Genomic DNA, 21,637 nt, shown 5'->3' with positions numbered 1-21,637 from the left:
ACAGAATTGAATGTACTAGCTTTAATCAGAGGCTTTAGAAAGCATTGCATGTATCTATCTGCACCCTCAAGTAGCATAAGCTTGAGAAGCTTGCCAGCTATATACAATAACTTAAGAAAAGCTGACTAATATAATGTATTACGTGAAAAAGGTCCCAAAAGATACATATCAAATTGAATTATGTATTTGCCTATGTGGGGGACATTGATGCTGTGAGAAAGAACTTTACATACTTTCTAACTTTTATGAGTCTCTATCTAAAAACATCTGTTTAATAGAAAAAATGAAAAAAAGACATGCTAAAAGTATCTGCATTAGTGTGGTAGAATACATTATTTTTCCTTTTCTCCAGTTTCCAAATTTTCCATATTTTAGTAAATGTTATTTTTTAAAGTTTGAAAATAAAAACTAAGACTCTAACATTAATTTAATGTAGTAAAAAGACCCATTATCATGGTCATAATAACTACTGTACTATGTGCTGGTGGCAACCTCAAAGTGCTTTGAAAATTATGCCAATGATCTTATTTAGCCATCACAATGACACTAAAAGGTAGGTATTTAATCACTCCGATTTCAATGAAGGAAAGCAGGCTTAGATTACTTCTACTAAAGGACACACATAGTGAGCAGTGAAACAGAAATAGCCTTTTAGACTCTAAATCTCCAAATCCTGACTGCTATAATGACAGTGTGATCAAAACACTATGTGAAAACAAAAGAGGTAGTGATTCTGTGTGGAAAAAGAAAGGATTGATTCCAAAAGTATTTGCTTGTGTGAACCACTCTAATAGCTTTCTGTGTGAAAAATGGAAATGATGGTCTTCATTTTGTAGTCAAATATTTGTCACCAAATTCCTAGAGAAAGCAATGTGAAAATAACCATTTGTTACTTTTCATGATCATTTATGTCAACCAAAATATATTGGCAGGTTCAAAAGATACAAATATATTGCTATAAGCAGTTATATTAGTATCAATTTAGTAAGTATTTCTGATGAGAAAAGGCATAGTTTTGAAAACATACACTCCAGGGACTAAGGAAAATATAAATGTACACAGATTTGTTCTCTGTTAAGTTATGCAAAAAAAGCTAAGTTTCATCCACTCTAATAATTAAAGATGGAAGAAATAAATGTGCTTAATCTAAATCATAAGGTAAGCATTTGGCCTGAGAAAAGGTCAGCATACCTGGGAACATTATTATTTGAATCTTCACTTTCATTTGCCAGGCCACCAAACAAATAGCATTTGTTACCATACAAAGAAAAGCTATGTCCAAGCCGAGGACAAGGAGGTAAACCAGAAGAAGGGGCATGGGGTTTCACTTTTTTCCATAACCAACGACTTGCCTAAAAAAGAGCATAAATACACTCAGACAAAATCAGGAAATATTCCTATACTGCTAATAGTATAACATCATACTAATGCATTTAAATCTGAATCCAATCAGAAGACTCCAAAAAGGTACTTTTGGGACAAATGACAATTAAGCAGATAACTTCTGGAATTAAAATAAATGTTTCAATAGAAATTCTGTCTAGTCTTCCATATTCACAAATTTATTTTAAATATATTTTTATCGATTTCAGAGAGGAAGGGAGAAGGAGAGATAGAAACATTAATGATCAGAGAATCATCGATCTGCTGTCTCCTGCACGCCCCCTATTGGGGATGGAGTCCACAAGCTGGGCATTTGCCTTTGACTAGAATAGAACCCGAGACCTTTCAGTCCACAGGCTGACACTCTATCCACTGAGCCAAACCAGCTAGGGCCATATTCACAACTTTATGCAATGGCAAATTAAGCTTATAAAAATAAACACTAACCGTCCTAAAATACTTTCCAAATGAAATATTAAATAAATATTATATACAGCTTTAAGGTTAAATGTAATTTATGTAGTCTTACTTTCTAAAATTTGGTACTCCATTAATGGTATATATTTTATCCTTTAAATAAGCACAAAGACCATATAACAAATCAAACTCAAAAACTTATTCTCTAGCTAAACATGCTTTCTTGATCTAAAACTATTTTTAAAATTAGTTTCTTGTAAATAGGTATAACCCACCTACATTTGCCAATTACCAGATGCTCTCGTGTTATATTTTTAGACTTTTGTATTTTAGTGCAGTTCTTCAACTTCAGCCCGCAACACAAGCACCTGGAGGGCTTGTGAAAACATAGATCATGGCCCTGAGAATATATGCACATTTTAGGAATAAAAATCAATTAGGGCTGTCACAGTGGACTCTGGTTAGTAGAGTGTCAAATTGAGAAAGGATATGTAAAACTGCTCTCCCTCTTTTGTATGTCTAGCCAGAAAAAAAAAAAAGATTAGTGGGAGGGTAACAATTTCTATAACTAAGGCAGAGGTTTTCAAAGTATTATCTGGGGACCAGCAGCAGCAGGTGGGAACTTGGTAGGAATGCACATAGTAAGGTCCCATTACAGGCAATATTAATCAGAATCTCAGGAGGCAGGGCCCAGCCACCTATGTTTTCACAAGCCGTCTAAGCGCTTCTGCTGCTGCAGGCTGAGGTTGAAAAACTGCTCTAAAATACAAAGCCACAAACATGTAATATGTAAAATGACGCTAAGTAACAGATATCTTAATGATACAAATGTTCCACTGGGTATTGGAAAAAGATTATATTAAAAACTAGTTTTTCAGTGAAATGGAAATAATTTCTTCTATACTATAAAAGGTGAAGCTCACACTATTTTAAGTAAGTTAATGAAATATTTTGAAATATTTTGAAGAATTATGAGCAATATCATTGAAATAATAAATCTGAAATACACTTACTTGTAACTCATATAACTCATTGCTGTATCTTCCATATTCAACCATTCCCCCAAATACTAATATTCTGGTACCATCACAGACAAATCCATGGGCAGCACAGCCTGGAGGGATGTCTCCTCTAACAGCTGGTAGGAACCACTGATTTGTAACTAGTTGCCAAAACAAAATTAAAAGCAATTATTTTATTTATCTATTGATGAGAGAGAGAGAGAGAGAGAGAGCGCGAGAGAGAGAGGGAGGGGGAGGAATGGGGCTGGGGGGGGGGGAAATAAACACTGATTTATTGTTCCACTTATTCAGGTATTCATTGGTTGCTTCTTGTATGTGCCCTGACCAGATATCAAGCCTGCAACCTTGGCTTATAGGGACAACGCTCTAACCAACTGAGCTACCTGGCCAGGGCCTACATGCAATTTATCACCAACTATGAGTATGCACTCTATATATATCATCTACATCAGTGGTCCTTAATTGGGGGTGATTTTACCCCTCCCCAGGGGCAAACTAAAATTTTTTAGTTGTGATAACTGGAGGGAGGGGGACTGGCTAGTAGCGGGTAGAGGCTCTGGACACTGCCAAACTTACAATTTAGTACAGTGCAGTCCCCGTCCACAAAGAATTCTCTCATTCAAATGTCAATAATGCTGCTGTTGAAAATCCCTAATCTACATCATGTAGCTCTTACAAAAACCGTGCTCGGATATCATCATCTCCATTTTACAAGTGAAAAATCTGACAGCGTTGATTCTAGGAAACTGGCAGAACAAAACTCAAACCACGTCTAACTTATTCCAAAGCAAAAGTTTTACATCCAATTGTCAAATAACGTTTTAAAAATGTTTTTATTGACTTTGGAGGGAGAGGAAGGCAGAGAGACACAGAGAGAAACACCGATGTGAGAGAAACAGAAACCGGCTGCCTCCCATAGGCGCCCCCAGTGGGATCCAACCCGTGACCTCGGCGTGTGCCCTGACCCAGAATCGAACCCACCACCTTTCAGTGCACAGGACCAAGCTCCAACCAGCCGAGCCACACCGGCCAGGGCTCAGATAACGCTTTAACTTCGTATGTCGGGGTGCCAGGAAAAGGAGAGGGTGAAAAAATAAAAAATAAAAAATGTCCCCTATTCCGCTACTGTATTAACCTTTAAATGACCATATGATTAAGTGGCTGGGTCAAAGAGAAGTAACTATGGCCCAGACCCCAAATTCAGGAATTAGCCTTACACCAAGGAAACAGGTTTCTCACGGGAGCGGGCGCATTTACAAGTGGGGAAAAAATGAAATCCCGACTTCCTTTCTAATCCACGGAGGTGCTCCAAGGCAGGGCCTCCCGGGCGAGGGTGGCCGGTGCTGTGCGGTGGCGCTCGGGCTACAGTCCCCTTCCCGGCGGAGCGGCGGCGCACACACCCAACTGTGCACGGGCAGGCGCTGCTCTCACCCCCAACCACTTCCCCGACAGTTAAGGGGGTTACCAGTGGGGGTAAAATCTAAACTGCCACCTGCCAGAGACCGGGCTGTACCGGGGGTGAAAGTACCAGAAGCCTCCGGGTTTCCATCCGCACCCCAGCCCCTAGGTTCCCCTCCTCCTAAGAGAGGAACGAAGGCGAGGACCGGGCAGGTCCGGAGGCGCTTGGGTTTGGGGTTGGTTTGGGTTTTTGACAGAAGAGGGGCCTGGGAGCCTGGGGTGAGCGAGACTTGGGAAGGAGGTACAGGCGGTTAGAAACAGCCACCCTCGCGCGCCTACGTCCGCTAGCCATGGGCGGCGGGGGGGAGGGCCGGGTCGGGACCGCTCGCCGGAGGGCCCCGGCGCGTCCTGCTCGGGGGGCCGGTTCCGCCCGGGGGCACCGGGGAAACGAAGCTGCTCCCGGGACACCGCGGGACCCGGGCCGCCCGGCCGAGCCGCGCCCCTCGCCGCCCGCGGGAGGAGGCGCTGACCGGGCGGTGACAGCTGTCAGGCCCCGGCCGCCGCCTCGCCTCCCCTCCCCCTCCGCAGCTCCCACAGGCGGGGCCGGAGACCGCCGGCGCGCCTACCCGTGTTGTAGACGTGCAGCTCGTCCGCGATGCCCTCGTTGCCTCCACCGAAGATGATCATCAGCTCCCGGATGGCCACGGCCCGGTGTCCGTGCCGGGCGCGGGGGACCGGCCCCGTGAAGGAAGAAACCCGCCTCCAGTTGAGGAGGCTGGGAGCCGCCATCTTCCCAACCCCCGCCCCTCTACCCACAATGCAGCGCGCCGCTCGGGCGCCTGGGCTCCCGGGGGAGGGCGGGGCCCGCCTCCAGCTGTGCGCGGGGGCGGGGCAGGGGTGGTCACGTGACCGCTGTCGCCCCGGGCGCTGCCGGAGGCCAGCGGGCCGCGGAGGGGGGCTCCTAGCCAGGGAGCCCGCCCCCCACCACGGGGCTACGTGGCCGGCCCGGGCACCGGGGCAACAGGTTTTGGGTGGGAGGACATTGCCTACCGACCAAGTCTCCCCTCCCCACCCAGAGCCCCGCGTTTTGTAGGTGCGAGAGCAGGTACAGCGTTTTCCTGGACGGCCACTTGGAGCATCTAGGATGTGCGGGCAGGTCAGACCCGTTAAGCAGTTACAGCACCGAGGGAGGAAAGCTCGCGCGGAGGTTCGCGGCGTCGGGACGCGGGGAGGGGGAGAGGAAAGTCTGTCTTCGCGGAGGCAGGTCGTGCCGCCGGGGCCGGGAGCGTGCCCCCCAACGCGGGAGCGAGGGAGGGAGTCTGGACCACGACCCGGCGGCCCGAGCGCCGCGGGCTGAGACTCAGAACCTCCTAGAGAGGACGGGAGCTGAGCCTGCAAAGGCAAATCGGGACGGTCGGGCTTGGGGATAACATTCCAAAAAGTTGAGGAACGTGAGCCACGAAAGGTTCTTTTTGTTTTTGTTCTGTGAAAGCAGGTGAGAGGTTATATGGAGAGTTCTGTTTTATTACTAGCCGTTGAGCGTCTTCCGTTGCCAAGCACTGTCCTAATTACCTTGCCTGTCCTAACTCATTTGACCCTCCCAGCAATCCAGGGAGTGGGTGCTGTCACCTCCTTTCCGTGGGTGGGGAAATGAGGCACAGAGAGGTAAAGTAATTGTCCCCCGGGCACGGAGCGGAACAGGATTGGGGGCCGGAGTTAAACGCGGGCTTCTGATTCCAGAGCCCCTCACCCTTAACCACAGAACCGCCTCTGATCATGGTTAGATGTAACCCTTATAAGTCAGGCTCAGCTTGCCTTGTCTTAAATGTTTCTGTTATCAAGTTTTTGTGTTTCTAAAACAAAACTGGAGAAGGGATAAAGCAATATCTATAATAATAAAAGCATAATATGCAAATCGACCAAATGGCCGTCCGGACGTCCTTCTGGACAACCTTCTGGAAGAAGCCGGGGCTGCAGCTGCGGGATCGAGGCAGCCGCTGTGGCTGCAAAGGCCTACTCTTGCACGAATTTCGTGCATCAGGCCTCTAGTGTTTTTCATAAAACTCAAGATATTTGATTAAGAACTGTAGTTTAGCCCAACTGGTGTGGTTCAGTGGTTGAGCGTCAACCTATGAACCAGGAGGTCACAGTTTGATTCCCAGTCAGGACACATGCCTGGGTTGCAGGCTTGATCCCCAGTGGGCGACGTGCAGGAGGCAGCCGATCAATGATTCTCTCTCATCACTGATGCTTCTATCTCTTTCTCCCGCTCCCTTCCTCTCTGAAATCAATAAAAATGTATTTTTTTGAAAAAGAACTGTACTTTATTCTGAGAGTTCATTGTTAAAATGTCCAACTTTTATGAATGATTATGTAAGTAGATAGTAAGATATTTTTTTTAATGTTCTTTAAGAAAAAGATTAAGAATAAAATGAAAAAGTTGCAAACTGCTGCTGAAACCGGTTTGGCTCAGTGGATAGAGCGTCGGGCTGCGGACTCAAAGCTCCCGGGTTCGATTCCGGTCAAAGGCATGTACCTTGGTTGCGGGCACATCCCCAGTAAGGGGTGTGCAGGAGGCAGCTGATCGATGTTTCTAACTCTCTATCCCTCTCTCTTCCTCTCTGTAAAAAATCAATAAAATATATATTTAAAAAAAAAAGTTGCAAACTGCCCCATCCGGTTTGGTTCAGTGGAAGGGTCCCAGGTTTGATTCCAGTCCAGGGCACACACCTCAGTTGTAGGCTCCTCCCTGGCCCCTGCAGGAGGCAACCAATCAAAGTGTTTCTCTCACATTGATATTTTTCTCTGTCTTTCCCTCTCTCTTCCACTCTCTCTAAAATCAATGGAAAAATATCCTCAGGTGAGTATTAAAGAAAAAGTTGCAAGCCCAATGTTGATATTTAAGTTAAACAGAACTGGTGTATGATATTTTCAAGTTATAAAGGTTGGTCAGATAAGGAGCTGCAGGACAAGGGAGCAAGTGTGTATCAGTTTCCTAGGACTTCTGTAACAAAGCACCGCCAACCAGGGGGCTTGAAACAACAGAAATGGGCTGTCTCACAGTTTTGGAGGCTATAAATCCAAAATCAAGGTGACAGGAGGGCCCTCATCCCTCTGAAACCTATAGGGGAGAATGCTTCCTTGACTCTAGCTTCTGGTGGTAGCCATCAGTCATAGGCATACTTTGGCCGGTGGCTGCATCACTCCAATCTCTGCCTCCATCATCACAGGGTATTGTCCGTGTCTGTCTTTGTCTCTTGTCTTCTTATAAATTCACCAGTCATATTGCATTAAGACCCATACTAGTGACCTCATGTTAGCTTGATTACATCTACAAAGACCCTGTGTCCAACCAAATAAGGGTCACATTCACAGGTATTGGGTGTTAAGGGTTTAACATAACCTTTGGGGGTACACAATTCAATTCATGACTAAGTGCTTAATCCAATGGGAAAAATACTTTTACCAGATCAGCTTTGACTCATCTCTGCTTAAATAACGAGTCTAGACTAGGGCCCCGTTCCCAAGAAAGCTACCTCCAATCTTGGAAACTACAGGATTAGAAGCTACCACCTAGGAGGAGAGTGTAGAAAGGGAAGAGAAGAGTGAGGCAGAAAATCACCCTGAAGAAGCCAACATTTAGGAGGTACAGACAGACGGAGGCACTCATGAAGGAAAGAGAGAATGAGGAGCCAGAGAGGTCAAAAGGGAACTGGATGAGGGTGATGTCAAAGACGCCACCCATGAAGGGGATTTCACAGAGGCGGAAGTGGTTATCAAAGCCAAAAGACATAGAGAGGTCAGAGAGGAAGACGACAAAAAAAAGTGTCTATTTGATTTGAAAATTAGGTTATTAGTGGCCTAGATTAAAATGCTCAGTGGAGTGGGAGGAAGGAAGGCAGAGTAGATCGAAGAACGAATAACAAGTGAAAAAGTACAAATGTCATGTGTAGTCCGCTTTTTACAGAGACTCGCCCCTGAAAGGAAAGAAAGAACAGTGCCTGGAGGGGAGAAATGGGTACAGGGAAAGCTGTTCTTAACATCTTGATTGTCAGTCTTTCTTTTTTCAACTGGATCCTTCTTTAGGGCCACAATCAAGTCTCATTTTGGGCTGCTAAAACAAAATACTACAGACTCAGTGGCTTATAAATAACAGAAATTTATATCTCATAGTTATGGAGGCTGGAAGTCCAAGATGAGGCTGCCAGCATGTTGCAGACTGCTGACTTCTCCCTGTGTTTTTACCTGGTGGAAGGGACCAGGGAAGTCTCTAGGGCAGTGGTTCTCAACCTTTCTAATGCCACGACCCTTTAATACAGTTCCTCATGTTGTGGTGACCCCCAACCTTAAAATTATTTTCGTTGCTACTTCATAACTGTAATTTTGCTACTGTTACGAATTGTAATGTAAATATCTGTGTTTTCCGATGGTCTTAGGCTCTACAGCAGCGGTTCACAACATGAGGAACTGTATTAAAGGGTCGCGGCATTAGAAAGGTTGAGAACCACTGCTCTAGGGTCTCTGTTATAAGGGCACTAATCTCATCCATGAGGGCTACATCCTCATGACCTAAAGCACCAAAATACCAAAGGCCCCACCTTAGGGGTGAAGTTCTCAACAAATGAATTTGTGGAGGGACATAAACATTCAGAACACAGCAAGAGAAATGTCATTTGGAAATGCTTTCTGCCACAAGTAGCAGAATATTCAACACATAGCAACTAAATGATAATGCTCGTAATTATCTTGCACAAGAAATCTGGGGTAGGTGGCTCCAGAGTTAGTTCAGCACTTCAGTGGTGTCATGGTTCTGGGTAGTTGCTTTTGATTTCTCTTGATCTTTCCTTTGTGGTCATAAGAAGGCTTTTGCAGCTCTGGGCATTGTAGCCTCACATAACCATGCCCAAAGGCATGAAGCAGGAGGATAGCCAGGGTGGGGAAATAGGACTCTCCTTTTGCAGGGACAAAAAGCATCTTGCCCATAAGCTACCCAGAACCTCCAGTTCCAGAACTGAGGCCTTTGGTATATTAAGATGACTTTAGCTGCAGTGACAGAAATACCAAAAAAAAAAAAAAAAAATAGCTTTAAAAGTTGATGTTTCTTCCATGTAAATGAATATTGGAGGTGGCATTCCAAAAATGGCATGGCAGCTCTGTTTCACAAGTCCTCTGGCATTTGTAGATTTTATGGCTTGGAATTCCTCCTTCCAACTCATGGCCCAAGATGGCTGCTCCAGCTCTAGCCATTGCATCCACATTCCAGCCAGCAGGAAAGAGTAAGGGAAAGGAACATTCCCTTCTCCAGAACACATCCTGGGATTATACATATTTTTTTCTGTTTATATCCCATAAGTCAATATTTAGTCACAGGCTAATTGAAGAAGTTTAGGAAATATAGTGTTTTTCTTTTAGTCCTCACCTGAGGATATGTTTTAATTTTATTTTATTATTATTTTTTAGGTAGAGAGAACAAGAAACATCCATGCAAGAGAGAAACATCAACCAGTTGCCTCCTGAACGCACCCCAATGGGGATCGAACCTGCAACCTGGGTATGTGCTCTGACCAGGAATCGAACCTTTCAGTGTATGTGGCAACGTTCCAACTAACTGAGCCACACCAGCCAGGAAATGTAGTTTTTATTTAGAACTAGAGGCCCGGTGCATGAAATTAGTGCACAAGGAGGGTCCCTAGGCCTGGCCGGCGATCAGGGCGGGCCTTCCTTCATTCCGTGCCGCCCCTGGTTGGTCAGTGCACATCATAGTGAGCGATCGAACTCCTGGTCTCCTGGTCGAACTCCTGAAGGGACACTTTGCATATTAACCTTTTATATATATAGATGACCATGTACCAGGTAATATTCAAGGTTCTCTTACAGAGAAAGAAAAGAAGTCATCGTACGAAAGGGTGGCTACAGGAGTCTGGGAAGGTGGTTGGTTTGTTTATTTGTTTGTTTTTAGCCTCAATAATGAGAAGCAGGCAAGGAAGAAGAAGGTTGGAAATGAGAGTGGTTGAGGTAACCAACAAAGCCTGCCTCAGGAAGAGTAGAAACTTGATGGAGCAAAATCCTGGAGGATCAAGAAAAGGTAGATTAAGGAGTACACATAGATTTACATGTATATTAAGGGTGAATACATATATATTTCTATATTATAGATTATAAATTATATAGATTGTTATATGCTTTAAAAATAGAATAGAAGCCCTAGCTGATTTGGCTCAGTGGATAGAGCGTCAGCCTGCGGACTGAAAAGTCCCAGGTTTGATTCCGGCCAAGGGTACATGCTCCGGTTGCAGGCTCGATCCCCAGTAGGGGATGTGCAGGAAGCAGCCAATCAATGATTCTCATCATTGATGTTTCTTCTCTCTCTCTCTCTCCCTCTCCCTTCCTCTCTGAAATCAATAAAAATATATATTTTTAAAAATAGGATAGAAAACAGAAAGCTCTTTGAGACAATACTGTTCTAGCCTTTTTAGATTACATTAGAGAAGGTACCTTCATCTCTCATCACTTTCTCTCCTTCACACCTGCTCCCCCATATCAAATACCCATCATCTACCTGGACTCATAGTATAGCATAGAGCAGTGATGGGCAACCTTTTGAGCTTGGTGTGTCAAACTTCACCAAAAAACTGAGCATAACTCGGGTAGTGTGTCACTTTGAGGAAAAAAACTAACTCCAAGACTCTAGTCGCAAATGTTTCATCCTCAGGAGCAGCAAATGTTTCATCCTCGGCATGCGGCCGCGTGTCATCAGAAATGGCTACGCGTGTCAGTGCTGACACGCGTGTCATAGGTTCGCCATCACTGGCATAGAGGTTAAGATCATGGGGTTTAGAATCCAATAGATGCAGCCTCTTATTAGCTTTTTGGTCTGGGTCAAATTATTTATTGTCTTTGAGCCTCAGATTCTTTATCTATATAATGGGGATGATAATAGCATCTATTGCTTAGGGTTATTTAAAGGTCAAATGAGAGAATATATGTAAAACACAGGCAGCCCTTGCTTTGCATGGTAGTGCTGTTCTGTAAAAATGACCATGCAAGCTTAAACGCTGCAAAGGGGTCTTACTTCTCAATGAGAAAAATCACAATTGTTCGGTGACCTTTAAAATTTTTGTCAAAATGGTTAAAACTCTTCCTGTTGGCTTTAAATATCTAGGGAAATGAAAAATTTAGTTAACCTATTATTTATTTGTCATTCTGTAATTTAAAACATGGAGAACAAACTGTTTTAATTTTGTATAAAACTTACCAAGGGGACCTTCTTATTACTGTACAGCGCGAGCATCTTTCCTGTGCCTTGGCAAATTGGCGCACTCCTTTCTAAATCTGGATCGGCTCCCATCTTTTATCCTCCACACTTTCAATGTCACCAAACATCTTTGAGAGTTCCTTTAGTGTGGATTTTTCACTCACCCACTTTCTCTGGAACATCTGCATCCTTTTCATCACCACCACTTTCCTCGCTTATGTTCATAGATTCACTTTCACTGACTTTTCCTGGCTGCATATCTAGAGTTGAATAGTTCTATCTCACGGCCATTTACCTTGGATTTGGACTTCACTCCACTGGGATCACTTTTTGTTTCTTTACTACACTTCTGTCTTTGTTGGCCACTTCTCTCTGTTGCTCATATTTGTAAACATCACATGGGTTTATCGCTGGGTGTTAAGGAAGCATTACAACGACATGCTTTGCTGTCTGTACATAAACTGAACAACGGTGTCAAAGAAGTGACATGAGTGGCCACTGATTCTGATGTAGATCTGTGATTGGCCACTGATTCTGATGTAGATCTGTGAGTGGCCACTGATTCTGATGTAGATCTGTGATTGGCCACTGATTCTGATGTAGATCTGTGATTTGCACAGTTATTTTGAAAAGCTAGCCACAAAGTTTGCACTTATGGGATTACAGTTATTCTATGGTAACAGATTTGAACTGCGTTATTTGGGGGAGAGAGATGATGTTATTAAATAGACGTTATTAAATTAAACCATGGTAACTGAAATTTGTGCTGTTGCCATGCCAACAAGCACAGTGCTGCACTTAAGCAATGCCTGGCAGGTAGTTAGCATTTGGGAAGTAGTAAATGGTTTTACTCCAGCAGCATCATCATTTTCATTACATCATTGCCTTTTCTACTCCTCCTTCTGAGCCACCGAGGTATCTGCCTCAGAGGGAGGGACTCATACTGGGAGGCAGCAGACAGTGCTGTGTTTTTGGCCAAGAGTATAAATTGCCATGTCCAAGGGATACCTTCATTTCAACTGAGGACTCAGGCCAAGGGTTTATTGGCAGAGCTCTGAGGAAAGGTTTTGGGGAGTGCCAGCAGGTCGACTGGACTCCAGCAGCAGAGAGTCTGGGCAGGCACTGCTCCCAAGATGAAGGGAGCAGATGGTGTCTGAGAGGCCTGTTCACAGATCGCACGGCTCTGGCCATGGGTCTTGGCTGGAGCTGTGGCCAAGGCACGGAGAGGGCAGCAGGCAAGAGCAAGGCAGAATTCTAGCCAGGGAGAGCCTACACCAGTTACAAGAAAGGAAATTGGGCACAAGAGCTAAGAAAGAAAAAACGGTCATCTTGTGTGGGAGAGAGAACCCAGGTGCAAAGAGGAGGATGCAGGAGCAATCATGTAGACCAGGGGTAACAGGGCACCTAAGCTCCAGACAAGGAGACAACCCATTGTTGAGCTCCACCAGGCAAAAGAGGGAATTGGGGCTCGTATAGTTGTGCTTCCTGCCCTACATGGGTGATCTTGGAGCCCAGCCCTGGGAGACAGAGGCAATGAGTAGAGGCTTGTCAGCCCAACCCAGTCATTGAGTGAGTCACTGCTACTACGGAATACTCTTTCCTTTCCTTCCAGTCACCTTTAACAGCTTTAATAACTTTTTATCTAAGGCAGGCGTCCTCAAACTACGGCCCGCGGGCCACATGCGGGTGTTTTTGCCGTTTTGTTTTTTTACTTCAAAATAAGATATGTGCAGTGTGCATTGGAATTTGTTCATAGTTTTTTTAAAACTATAGTCTGGCCCTCCAACGTTCTGAGGGACAGTGAACTGGCCCCCTGTTTAAAAAGTTTGAGGACCCCTGATCTAAGGCTTATCTATACTCAGCAAGGCAGGCCCATTGGGTAAGAAGAAATGATGATCATTTGACTTTCAACAGAAAAGAAACATGGGATGTTAATGAACCAGACATACAATATATTGATACCCCAAACTTAAAATGCACGTGAAATGCATAAAGGTCACACAGGACTGCATTCAGGCCTACGACTGAAACCTGACCAAAGTGACCTAGCACAGAGGGCTTCTCTTCCTCACACAGCAAGCTGTGTCCTAAGTAGTTAGTTCAGAGCTGCCGGGGTGACTCCTGATGCCATCAGGGACCCGGGCTCCTCCGTTGTCCTTGCTCTGCCCTCTTCACATGTGCAAGGCTGCTGGCCACCCCGTGCAAGGATGTTTTCTGTTTGCTTATACAGATCCACCCTCCCCTCTTCAACCCGGTCAGTGCCCTGGGCGGCGGACAGAAGTGGATTCCATCACTTGAGCTCCCTTGCCTTCTGACTTCCATTTGGGTTTGGCCACTGGGAGGCACCACCAAGGGGAGATGGTAAGGTTGGAGGAATTAGCCCCCTAGTCCCTTTTCTGTGGGTCAGCACAGGCTGCCGCTATGGGGCTGCCCTGTTCACGCAGCTACTTCCTCGCAGACCAGCTAACTACTCCCTTCCCTTGCCCTTCAGGGCCAGAGGCAGTGATGGCTCCCTGCATTTTCTAACCCCAGGCTACCGAACCATCTCTTAACCACATTTCCCTAACGCCGTCGCCTGCACACTTCAAATAGCCTTTTTTTCAAAATCTCCACCACTAGCCTATTGGATTGAGCCATCTGTGTCCTGCCAGGCCCCTCACTGACGCGACACTGCAGCCCTCCATGCACAGCCACTGTGACCATATGCAGCAGCCCAGCATGGACCTTGGTCCTCAGAGCTGCAAGATGCTACTCTACCTCCTGGCCTCGAAGTTGGATTTCAGACAGGAAGAAAGGGCAAAAGGTACCATACTGCTCTCTGCCAGGAAAATGTAGCTTTCTAGGAAGTCAGACAGCCGGCTCTGCTCACAGGACACTCTAGCTTAGGATGTCTGAGAAGACGACTGTTGTTAACCGGCGCCTTCTGCCCCAAAAGGTAGTGTTTCTATTTGAAGGGAGGAAGCAGAGAAGGTTGTTAAGTAGGCTACCAGCAGTGTTTGCAGCATCGTATAACTAACTCGGATTTTTGTTGTTGTTGTTGTTGTTATTGTTCCAAATATGAACTGTTGCACTTCATTTCCCTTGTTCATATCTTGGGTTTCTCCAGACAACAATAATAACCTCCATGTATTGAGTCCTTGATGAGTGTTTTACATGCATGATGCCTTTTAACCCTACGAGGATCCTGTGAGGGTCCTATGAGGCTTCCGTACTTTATAGATGAGAAACTGAAGTGGGGTTTTTAGTAACACAGCTATATAAGGCTCGCGCTAGCACCTAGGTCTGTCAGTCTCCGGAGCCGATGCTGGTAGCCACTGCACTTACATCCCTGTCTCTTTCTGTCCTCATTTCTTCCCCAGGGAAGAATATGTACATACAGTGTAGAAATCTAGGTCGTGGATAATACGCCTCTTGCATCCTCAGGACATTCCCCAGCAGAAATAAAGGAGAAAGAATCTGAAGTTGGAGATGGCAGGGGGTCCGCGAGAAAGGGTACAAAGATCAATGGCCGGAGAGATGTGGGTCCACATGGAAGTTAATTTGAATAGCAAGCGGGGTCTACGGAAACCACATAATTATTATTCCAATTCCAATTTGAGTGCTTTGGATGTCCTCTCTGAACCCACTGATTCAGGAGCTCTTACACTGGGTCAGGCATCCTGCCAGGTGGATGAGAGAGACACAGGAGAAGACACCATCCTCGATCTTCGGAGGAAACAGGAATGTCAGGAGGTCGCTTGGAGTGTTGGAGGGACTGGCCTGCTGCTCCTGACAGCACACAGTTTTGGAAGAGCGGTGTCAAGCCCTGGGCTGGGAAATGTTGATGCTATTTTTGCTCATGTGGGTGCAGTGAGGACTGGAACAAGAGTACTTAGTGCACAGTACCCTGTGCTGCCACTGAACCTTCTGACTTCCCACAGGATCAACGTATAAAAATGCTTTTGCCACAACTAGAGATAAATATCTTACAACCATGTCTGTTAGCTAAAGCATTGACTAGAGTTGTGGTTTAAAACAGAGTGCACCACCCTGGCCGGTGTGGCTTGATTTGTGGGAGCATAGTTCCGTACACCAAAAAGTCCTGGATTCTATTCCCACTGAGGGCACATACCCAGGTTGCAGGTTTGATACCTGGTTGGGGTATAAGGGAGGCAATGGCAACCGATCGATGTTTCTCTCTCACATTGATGTGGGTCTCTCTCTCTCTCTCTCTCTCTCTCTCTCTCTCTCTCTCTCTCTCTCTCTCTCTCTCTTTCTCTGTCTTCCTCTCTCTCTCTCTCTCTAAAACTCTCTCTCTCTCAGTCTGTCTGTCTCTGTCTCTCTCTCTCTCCATCTCTCTCTCTCTCTCTCTCACTCTCTCTCTCTCTCCTTCCCCTCTCTTTAAAATCAATAAAAAGTTAGAGGATTAAAACAAAACAAAACAATACACCTTGCTGGCAGTCAAGAAAGAAGAGGACTAACATAATGTCATGCCAGGTCCATAATGTCAAGCTGGATTGTAGGAGGGCTTTGGGATGAGAACACAAAAGGGAACGCCACCGGGACAGACAATAATTCTATACAAGCAGTGACCTGAAGCTGCAGAAAGACCAAGTGAAGAATGCAATCACTGTGGATGCAATTTAACTCTAGAGGTGCTGTCAGAAACCCCAGTATCTGAAATATGCCTCAAGTAAGAAACAGTTGAGAAATGCTGAACAGGAATTCCAGTCCTGGCTTCCTCACTAATTTCCTTTGGGAACTTGGAGTTTCACTTGTTCATCTGCTTCAGTTTGCTCATCTGCAAATTGGGGCAAAACACATCTGTTCAACTTACTTGACAGGAATGTTGTGAGAATAAAGTAGAAGATATGAAAACACTTTGCCCATTTAAAAGTTCTGTACAAATTCAGGATATCCCCACTCTTCAAGTTCAAATTTGAAAAAAACACAGCACATAATTATTATTTTTCTTACAATTACTGTACAGTAGCCACTAGCCACATTAACTATTAATTCTTCTTAAAATGTGACTAGTGCAACTGAGGAACTGAATTTTAAATTTTACCGAGTTTTAATTTATTGAAATTGGAAAAAAAAAGATACTGGATTCAGTTATTGGAAAACTTTTTTTTTTTTGAATGATTGGAACAACTTGGGTATGTGAATTTACTTTTATTATTATTATTATTATTATTTATTTATTTCACCACCATTTATCCCCTCTGTGCTTTTTAAACTGTGCATTTTATGAAATTAATTGCTTCTGATGGAATTTAGTGTTTAAACTGAGGGGTGCTGCAAGTGTAAAGTATACACCAGATTTAAATACCTAGTACCCCCAAAACATAAAATGTGTGGTTTATAATGTTTTCTATTGATTACGAGTTGAAATATTGGGGTAAATGAAATATATCGTTAAAATTAATTTTCCCTCTTTGTACATTTCCTAAAGTGACTACTAGAAAATTTAAAATTACAGTGTAACTTGCATCATTCTTCTCTCCAGCAACACCACTGCAGAAGGAGGCGGGAGGGGTGGGTCCTCCTTTCCTTACAGGAACAGGGAGAGAGGCCATTGTTGCAGAAACAAAGTCCTAAGGTTCACAATCCCAGGCAAACTGCTGGCACCATTTCTTGGGTTTCTGAGAATCAGAGACGGAAACTCAGAACAGCGCAGCACGGGCGGGGTTGATTCCTTGCCTGATTCCTTTCCATGTTCAGGCACAAAACACACCTCCCTAGGATGTCTGTCGCTTATCGTTGCCTTGGTAGAATGAGATCACAGTTGTTATCTGGGCTTGGATTTGGGGACAACGGCTTTTTTCTTTTTTTTTTTTACTTTCATTAGTATTTTTTTTGTGCTGAATTTACTTCCAGGCCATAATTTTTTGTTTTTTCAGTTTCTTCTGCGATATCTTTTACTTCTGTGCAACCTCCTCTTCTGGTTTAGGAACAATCTGCTGCTTTTCAGTGAGAGGTCAATGTGGCAGCGAAAGCTGGTGTGTGGATTAATCTACCCGTGAGCTCTGTATGTTCTATGCCGCATCTTGGGAGCTTTGTTCACCTGAAGGTGCTCAATGACCAGAGAGTCTACATCTAAACCCTTTAGGTCAGCATTACTCATTGCATTTTTTAAGCATGTGCAGCAAAAATTCAGCATCCAGCCCCACTGTTGGACCTGGGCACACCTACCAACTCCACCATTGTAACGATGGAATGGCACACATCCTATCTAATAAAAGGGTAATATGCAAATAGACCGAATGGCAGAACAACCAAACAACCAATCAAAGTGTAATATACTAATGATATGCTAAGGCTACTCAACTGCTTGCTGCACTGACCACCAGTGGGCAGACAGTCAACTGGTCGACCAGTCGCTATGATGAGCACTGACCACCAGGGGGCAGATGCTCCAACTGGTAGGTTAGCTTGCTGCTGGGGTCCGGCTGATCGGAACTGAGCAAGATGGGCTGGACATGCCTTGGAGCCCTCCCATGGTCCCTCCCCGGCCCTGATTGTGCACTGGTGGGGTCCCTCAGCCTGGCCTGTGCCCTCTTGCAATCCCGGACCCCTCGGGGGATGTTGGAGAGCCGGTTTCAGCCCCATCCCACAGGCCACTCCCCTTGGGAGGGCGCCAGACGCAGGGCTCATGGCTGGTGAGCGGTGCTGCGGGAGCGCAGGCCTCTCCTGATCAGGACTGATTGGGCACGAGCCTGCGGCAGGCACAGTGGGGCCAGGATGAACGGGAGTGGCAGGTAGGAGCTGCAGGTGGTGTTGGACTGCCCTACCCATGCACGAATTCGTGCACCGGGCCTCTAGTTGCTTCTATAAAGGGACATCCTTCAGATACTTGGTGGCTTTTCGAATATGCATACCCTTGATGGCCTGGGCAGTTTCATGAGTGTTCTTAAAGTGAACATGAAGATTTGAGCCTCTTGATTTGCATGATTTTGTGGGGTTTTCTGGGTCAAGTGAATAGAACCATTTTCAGAAGTCACCTCTGGCTGCTTTGGGAAGGAGGGGGGACAGCAGCATTTTAATCACTAGGTTTCAGGAGAAGCTAGTGCCTATAGAGATAGTCTTAAAATCACTATGAACTTTATTTTCCTCTTCTGCTGGAAAGTTCGCCGTGGACCCAACTCCTGGTGGAAATTCACCCTCTGAGCATTTGCTTTTCCTCGGTCTCTCGTCTTTCCCTCCAGAGCAGCCCTGTTTTTGAAAAGCACGCAGATTCCCCGACTGGGATTCCAGGGGCAGAAGGCAGGCCCATCCCAGCTGGCCGGCCAGCACATCTGGAAGTGGTTTCAGAGGCCGCCAGCGCGAAACGCCTGGCTCCCCAGCTGCTTCGCCCAGGGGTGGAGAAACCGGAGCTGCTGCAGAGTCAAAGCAAGCGAAGGGAGGTGCGAGCCGGGGAGGAATACTGTCTTGGAAACATAACATTGGCCTTGGACTCTCCGGCCCCTGGGGCTTTCCAATGGGATCTTAGAAGCAGCGTCCGTCCGCAGTGGAGGGCAGCAGCCCGGGGCCGGCCGCTATTTGAACGCTCAGCCCTGCAGCTCTTCTGGATCCAGGAGCCCAAAGCCCTGCCCTCGCCAATCACCAGGTAAACAGAAATTTACAAGCCGGGTGGCAGCCTTTCCGTTTCACCCTGCCCCAGTCCTTTTTTTTTTTTTTTGCTGTGGATGCAAGAAAGGAAATCAGAGGTGGATTGGCCCACACAAACTTTGCCTTCAGGAGCCCCAGCCAATCTTTGTAGCATTCCAACGGAACTTTTTTTTTTTTTTTTTGGTATTTTGGGTGTTGTTTTGGGAGGTTTTTTTTGGTGGGTTTTGTTTTTGCCGTTGTAGCAAATCCAGGATACTCAATGTGCACGTTGCTCGCAACCTGGACTGCTTTTCCTGACCCGGTCTATCCCCACCCACCCAAAATACTGTGATTTACTATTGCATCGTATTGTAAACATGGAAATCAGCGGTTAGCCAGGACACAGATAAATGCGAGTCTCGCATTCAGTGCAGATACGGTTCTGAGCCACAAAAGATGTCATTGATCTGTGATTCCTGTTTTCGGAATCTGGCCCAGGAAGCTGTTCTGAGGTGCCCAACTCCCTGCCCCCACCAAAGGACTGGCAGCTGTGGAAATCTAAATGAAGCTCATTGTAAATACAGCGTCATGAACAGGACAAGGGCTTAGTCAGTGTTCGAGTTGAAAATGCTTTTTAACTTACAAAAAATGTTTTCTTATATCCACTTTATGAGCAAGTGTAACACACTGGATAAACCTGATACATAACGTAAGGATACTTAATACAAGAGGAAAGAGAGAGAGAACATGATGATATATAAACATCTGGCTGGTTTGTGTTTTTTTTTTTGGTGGGGGGGGGGGCGGGAGCGGATCAGTACTCTAGCTGTTTGGCCGTGTGCAAAGTGACATTGGTTGGTTGGTTTTGTCTTTTCCTCCAAAGTGTTGGTGCTGCATTTCTATACAGTATCCTTTCTGTGCTACATAATGAAATTCCAGCCCTCGGTCTAACGCAGTTAGAAGTAGAGCAGTGCGGTGCAGTGGTGAGAACGTGGGCTCAGGGTTCAGACTCCCAGAGTTGAATCTATGCACTGCCACCTAGAAGCTTTATAATATCTGGCTCTGGGGGAATTAACTTGTCTGTGACTCTGTTTCCTCATCTGTAAAATGGGACGGACCCAAGTGCATCATATGTTTAAAGAATCTGTAGAGCCCTAGCTGGTTTGGCTCAGTGGATAGAGCGTCAGCCTGCGGACTGAAGGGTCCCAGGTTCGATTCCAGCCAAGGGCACATGCCTGGGTTGCGGGTTCGATCCCCAGTAGGGGGCGAGCAGGAGGCAGCCAATCAATGATTCTCTCTCATCATTGATGTTTCTATCTCTCTCTCCTTCTCCCTTCCTCTCTAAAATCAATAAAAATATATTAAAAAATAAAATAAAATAAAGAATCTGTAGAGTAGTGAGGAGGCCACAGGGAAGGTTAGTTTCTCTGGTGGTGCTGATGACGATGATGGTGATGATGATGACAAGGGACCACTCATCCTGCATTGGGCACCAGCCATGCTTTTGATACATCCTTCTTTCTGGTCAAGTCATCCACCTGTTCCTCCCATCCTCACATGTCTCTCCAGGGCCTTCTTCAAATACCTCTTTGCTTTTTTTTTACTCTGGGTCTCTGGATTTCTCTTGTATTCTCCCTCTTTCCCTGCTGAGAGAAAGTCATGCTCATTAAGCCACAGCACTCAGAGTTTTCATTTCTAGTCCCCAGAGAGGATGATTCTAAAGACTTCTTTTAGTTCAGCATTTGCCAAGGGATGTTCAGAAGAAGGAAGTCCCATGGGGACAGTGAGCTTTGTGAACCATATCACCCTCTCAGAAATCTCTAGGTATAATGGCATTTTAAAGGTCCCGAGAAGTCACGCAGTAGAGAAATCCGCTTAAAGTGGTTTAACACAGGGTTCCAAGTTGACCCCTGAATCATGCTTTCACATAACCCTGATTGACATTTCTCTGAGCGCTCTGCCATAGCCTGTTCCGTCCACGTCTCTTTTCATTTCGGCTTTTCTTGTAGACATCCTACTTCATACCTTCCCTGGTGAGTACCTGAGGGGACAGCTTGTTCTTCCTCCCCTGGCCAAGGACCTAAGATGGATTACATGTGCCTTATTGATATCTAGAAAATCTGGCCAAAAGTGGAAAGCAGGGACCAGCCAACTTTTTCTGCCAAGGGCCAGTGGGCGATTTTACAGGCCATGTGGTCTCCGTTGCAACTACTCAGATCTGCTGTTCTTGTGTGAAAACAGCCATGGACAGAATGTCACAGAATAGGTCCAGCTATGTTCCAACAAAACTTCATTTACAAAAACCAGTGCTGGGCAGGATTGGGCCCAGGGGTGTAGTTATTGATAACTGATCTACAGCCATTTTGTGAAAGACGCCTCCTTGCCCTAACCGGTTTGGCTCAGTGGATAGAGCATCAGCCTGCGGACTGAAAGGTCCCAGGTTCGATTCCGGTCAAGGGCATGTACCTTGGTTGCGGGCACATCCCGAGTAGGAGGTGTGTAGGAGGCAGCTGATTGATGTTTCTCTCTCATCGATGTTTCTAACTCTCTATCCCTCTCCCTTCCTCTCTGTAAAAAATCAATAAGATATATT

At 45.5% G+C, this 21,637-nt stretch overlaps 2 protein-coding genes and 1 pseudogene across 8 annotated transcripts in view; 1 reads left to right on the top strand and 2 right to left on the bottom strand.

Annotated features, from left to right (window-relative positions):
• HCFC2 (host cell factor C2) overlaps positions 1 to 5,019 on the bottom strand; it is a 41,319-nt gene extending 36,300 nt beyond the window's left edge. The window contains exons 1-3 of one of the 2 annotated variants that reach the window (XM_008144738.3): positions 4,847 to 5,019; positions 2,814 to 2,962; positions 1,192 to 1,352 (exon numbers count right to left, since the gene is read on the bottom strand). In XM_008144738.3, the coding sequence (XP_008142960.1) occupies positions 1,192 to 1,352; positions 2,814 to 2,962; positions 4,847 to 5,009 (473 nt within the window). In that variant the 5' untranslated portion in view covers positions 5,010 to 5,019. Of the gene's footprint in view, positions 1 to 1,191; positions 1,353 to 2,813; positions 2,963 to 4,846 lie in introns of those variants that run through there. The other variant, XM_054719421.1, reaches the window with a different exon arrangement.
• Positions 5,020 to 5,164: 145 nt separating this feature from the next.
• Positions 5,165 to 21,637, top strand: part of GLT8D2 (glycosyltransferase 8 domain containing 2) — a 41,916-nt gene continuing 25,443 nt past the window's right edge. Inside the window, exons 1-2 of one of the 6 annotated variants that reach the window (XM_054719418.1) lie at positions 5,165 to 5,376; positions 13,706 to 13,836. The gene's annotated coding sequence lies outside the window, so the exon portion shown is untranslated. Of the gene's footprint in view, positions 5,428 to 5,657; positions 5,716 to 9,685; positions 9,772 to 13,705; positions 13,837 to 18,835; positions 19,064 to 21,637 lie in introns of those variants that run through there. The other 5 variants (XM_054719416.1, XM_054719419.1, XM_054719417.1 and 2 more) reach the window with 5 other exon arrangements.
• On the bottom strand, positions 17,325 to 18,432 carry LOC129149843 (60S ribosomal protein L17-like; annotated as a pseudogene).

Source organism: Eptesicus fuscus, chromosome 7 (genome assembly GCF_027574615.1).
Source record: "Eptesicus fuscus isolate TK198812 chromosome 7, DD_ASM_mEF_20220401, whole genome shotgun sequence".
Taxonomy (NCBI): domain Eukaryota; kingdom Metazoa; phylum Chordata; class Mammalia; order Chiroptera; family Vespertilionidae; genus Eptesicus; species Eptesicus fuscus.
This window is presented reverse-complemented; position numbering and strand designations above follow the sequence as displayed.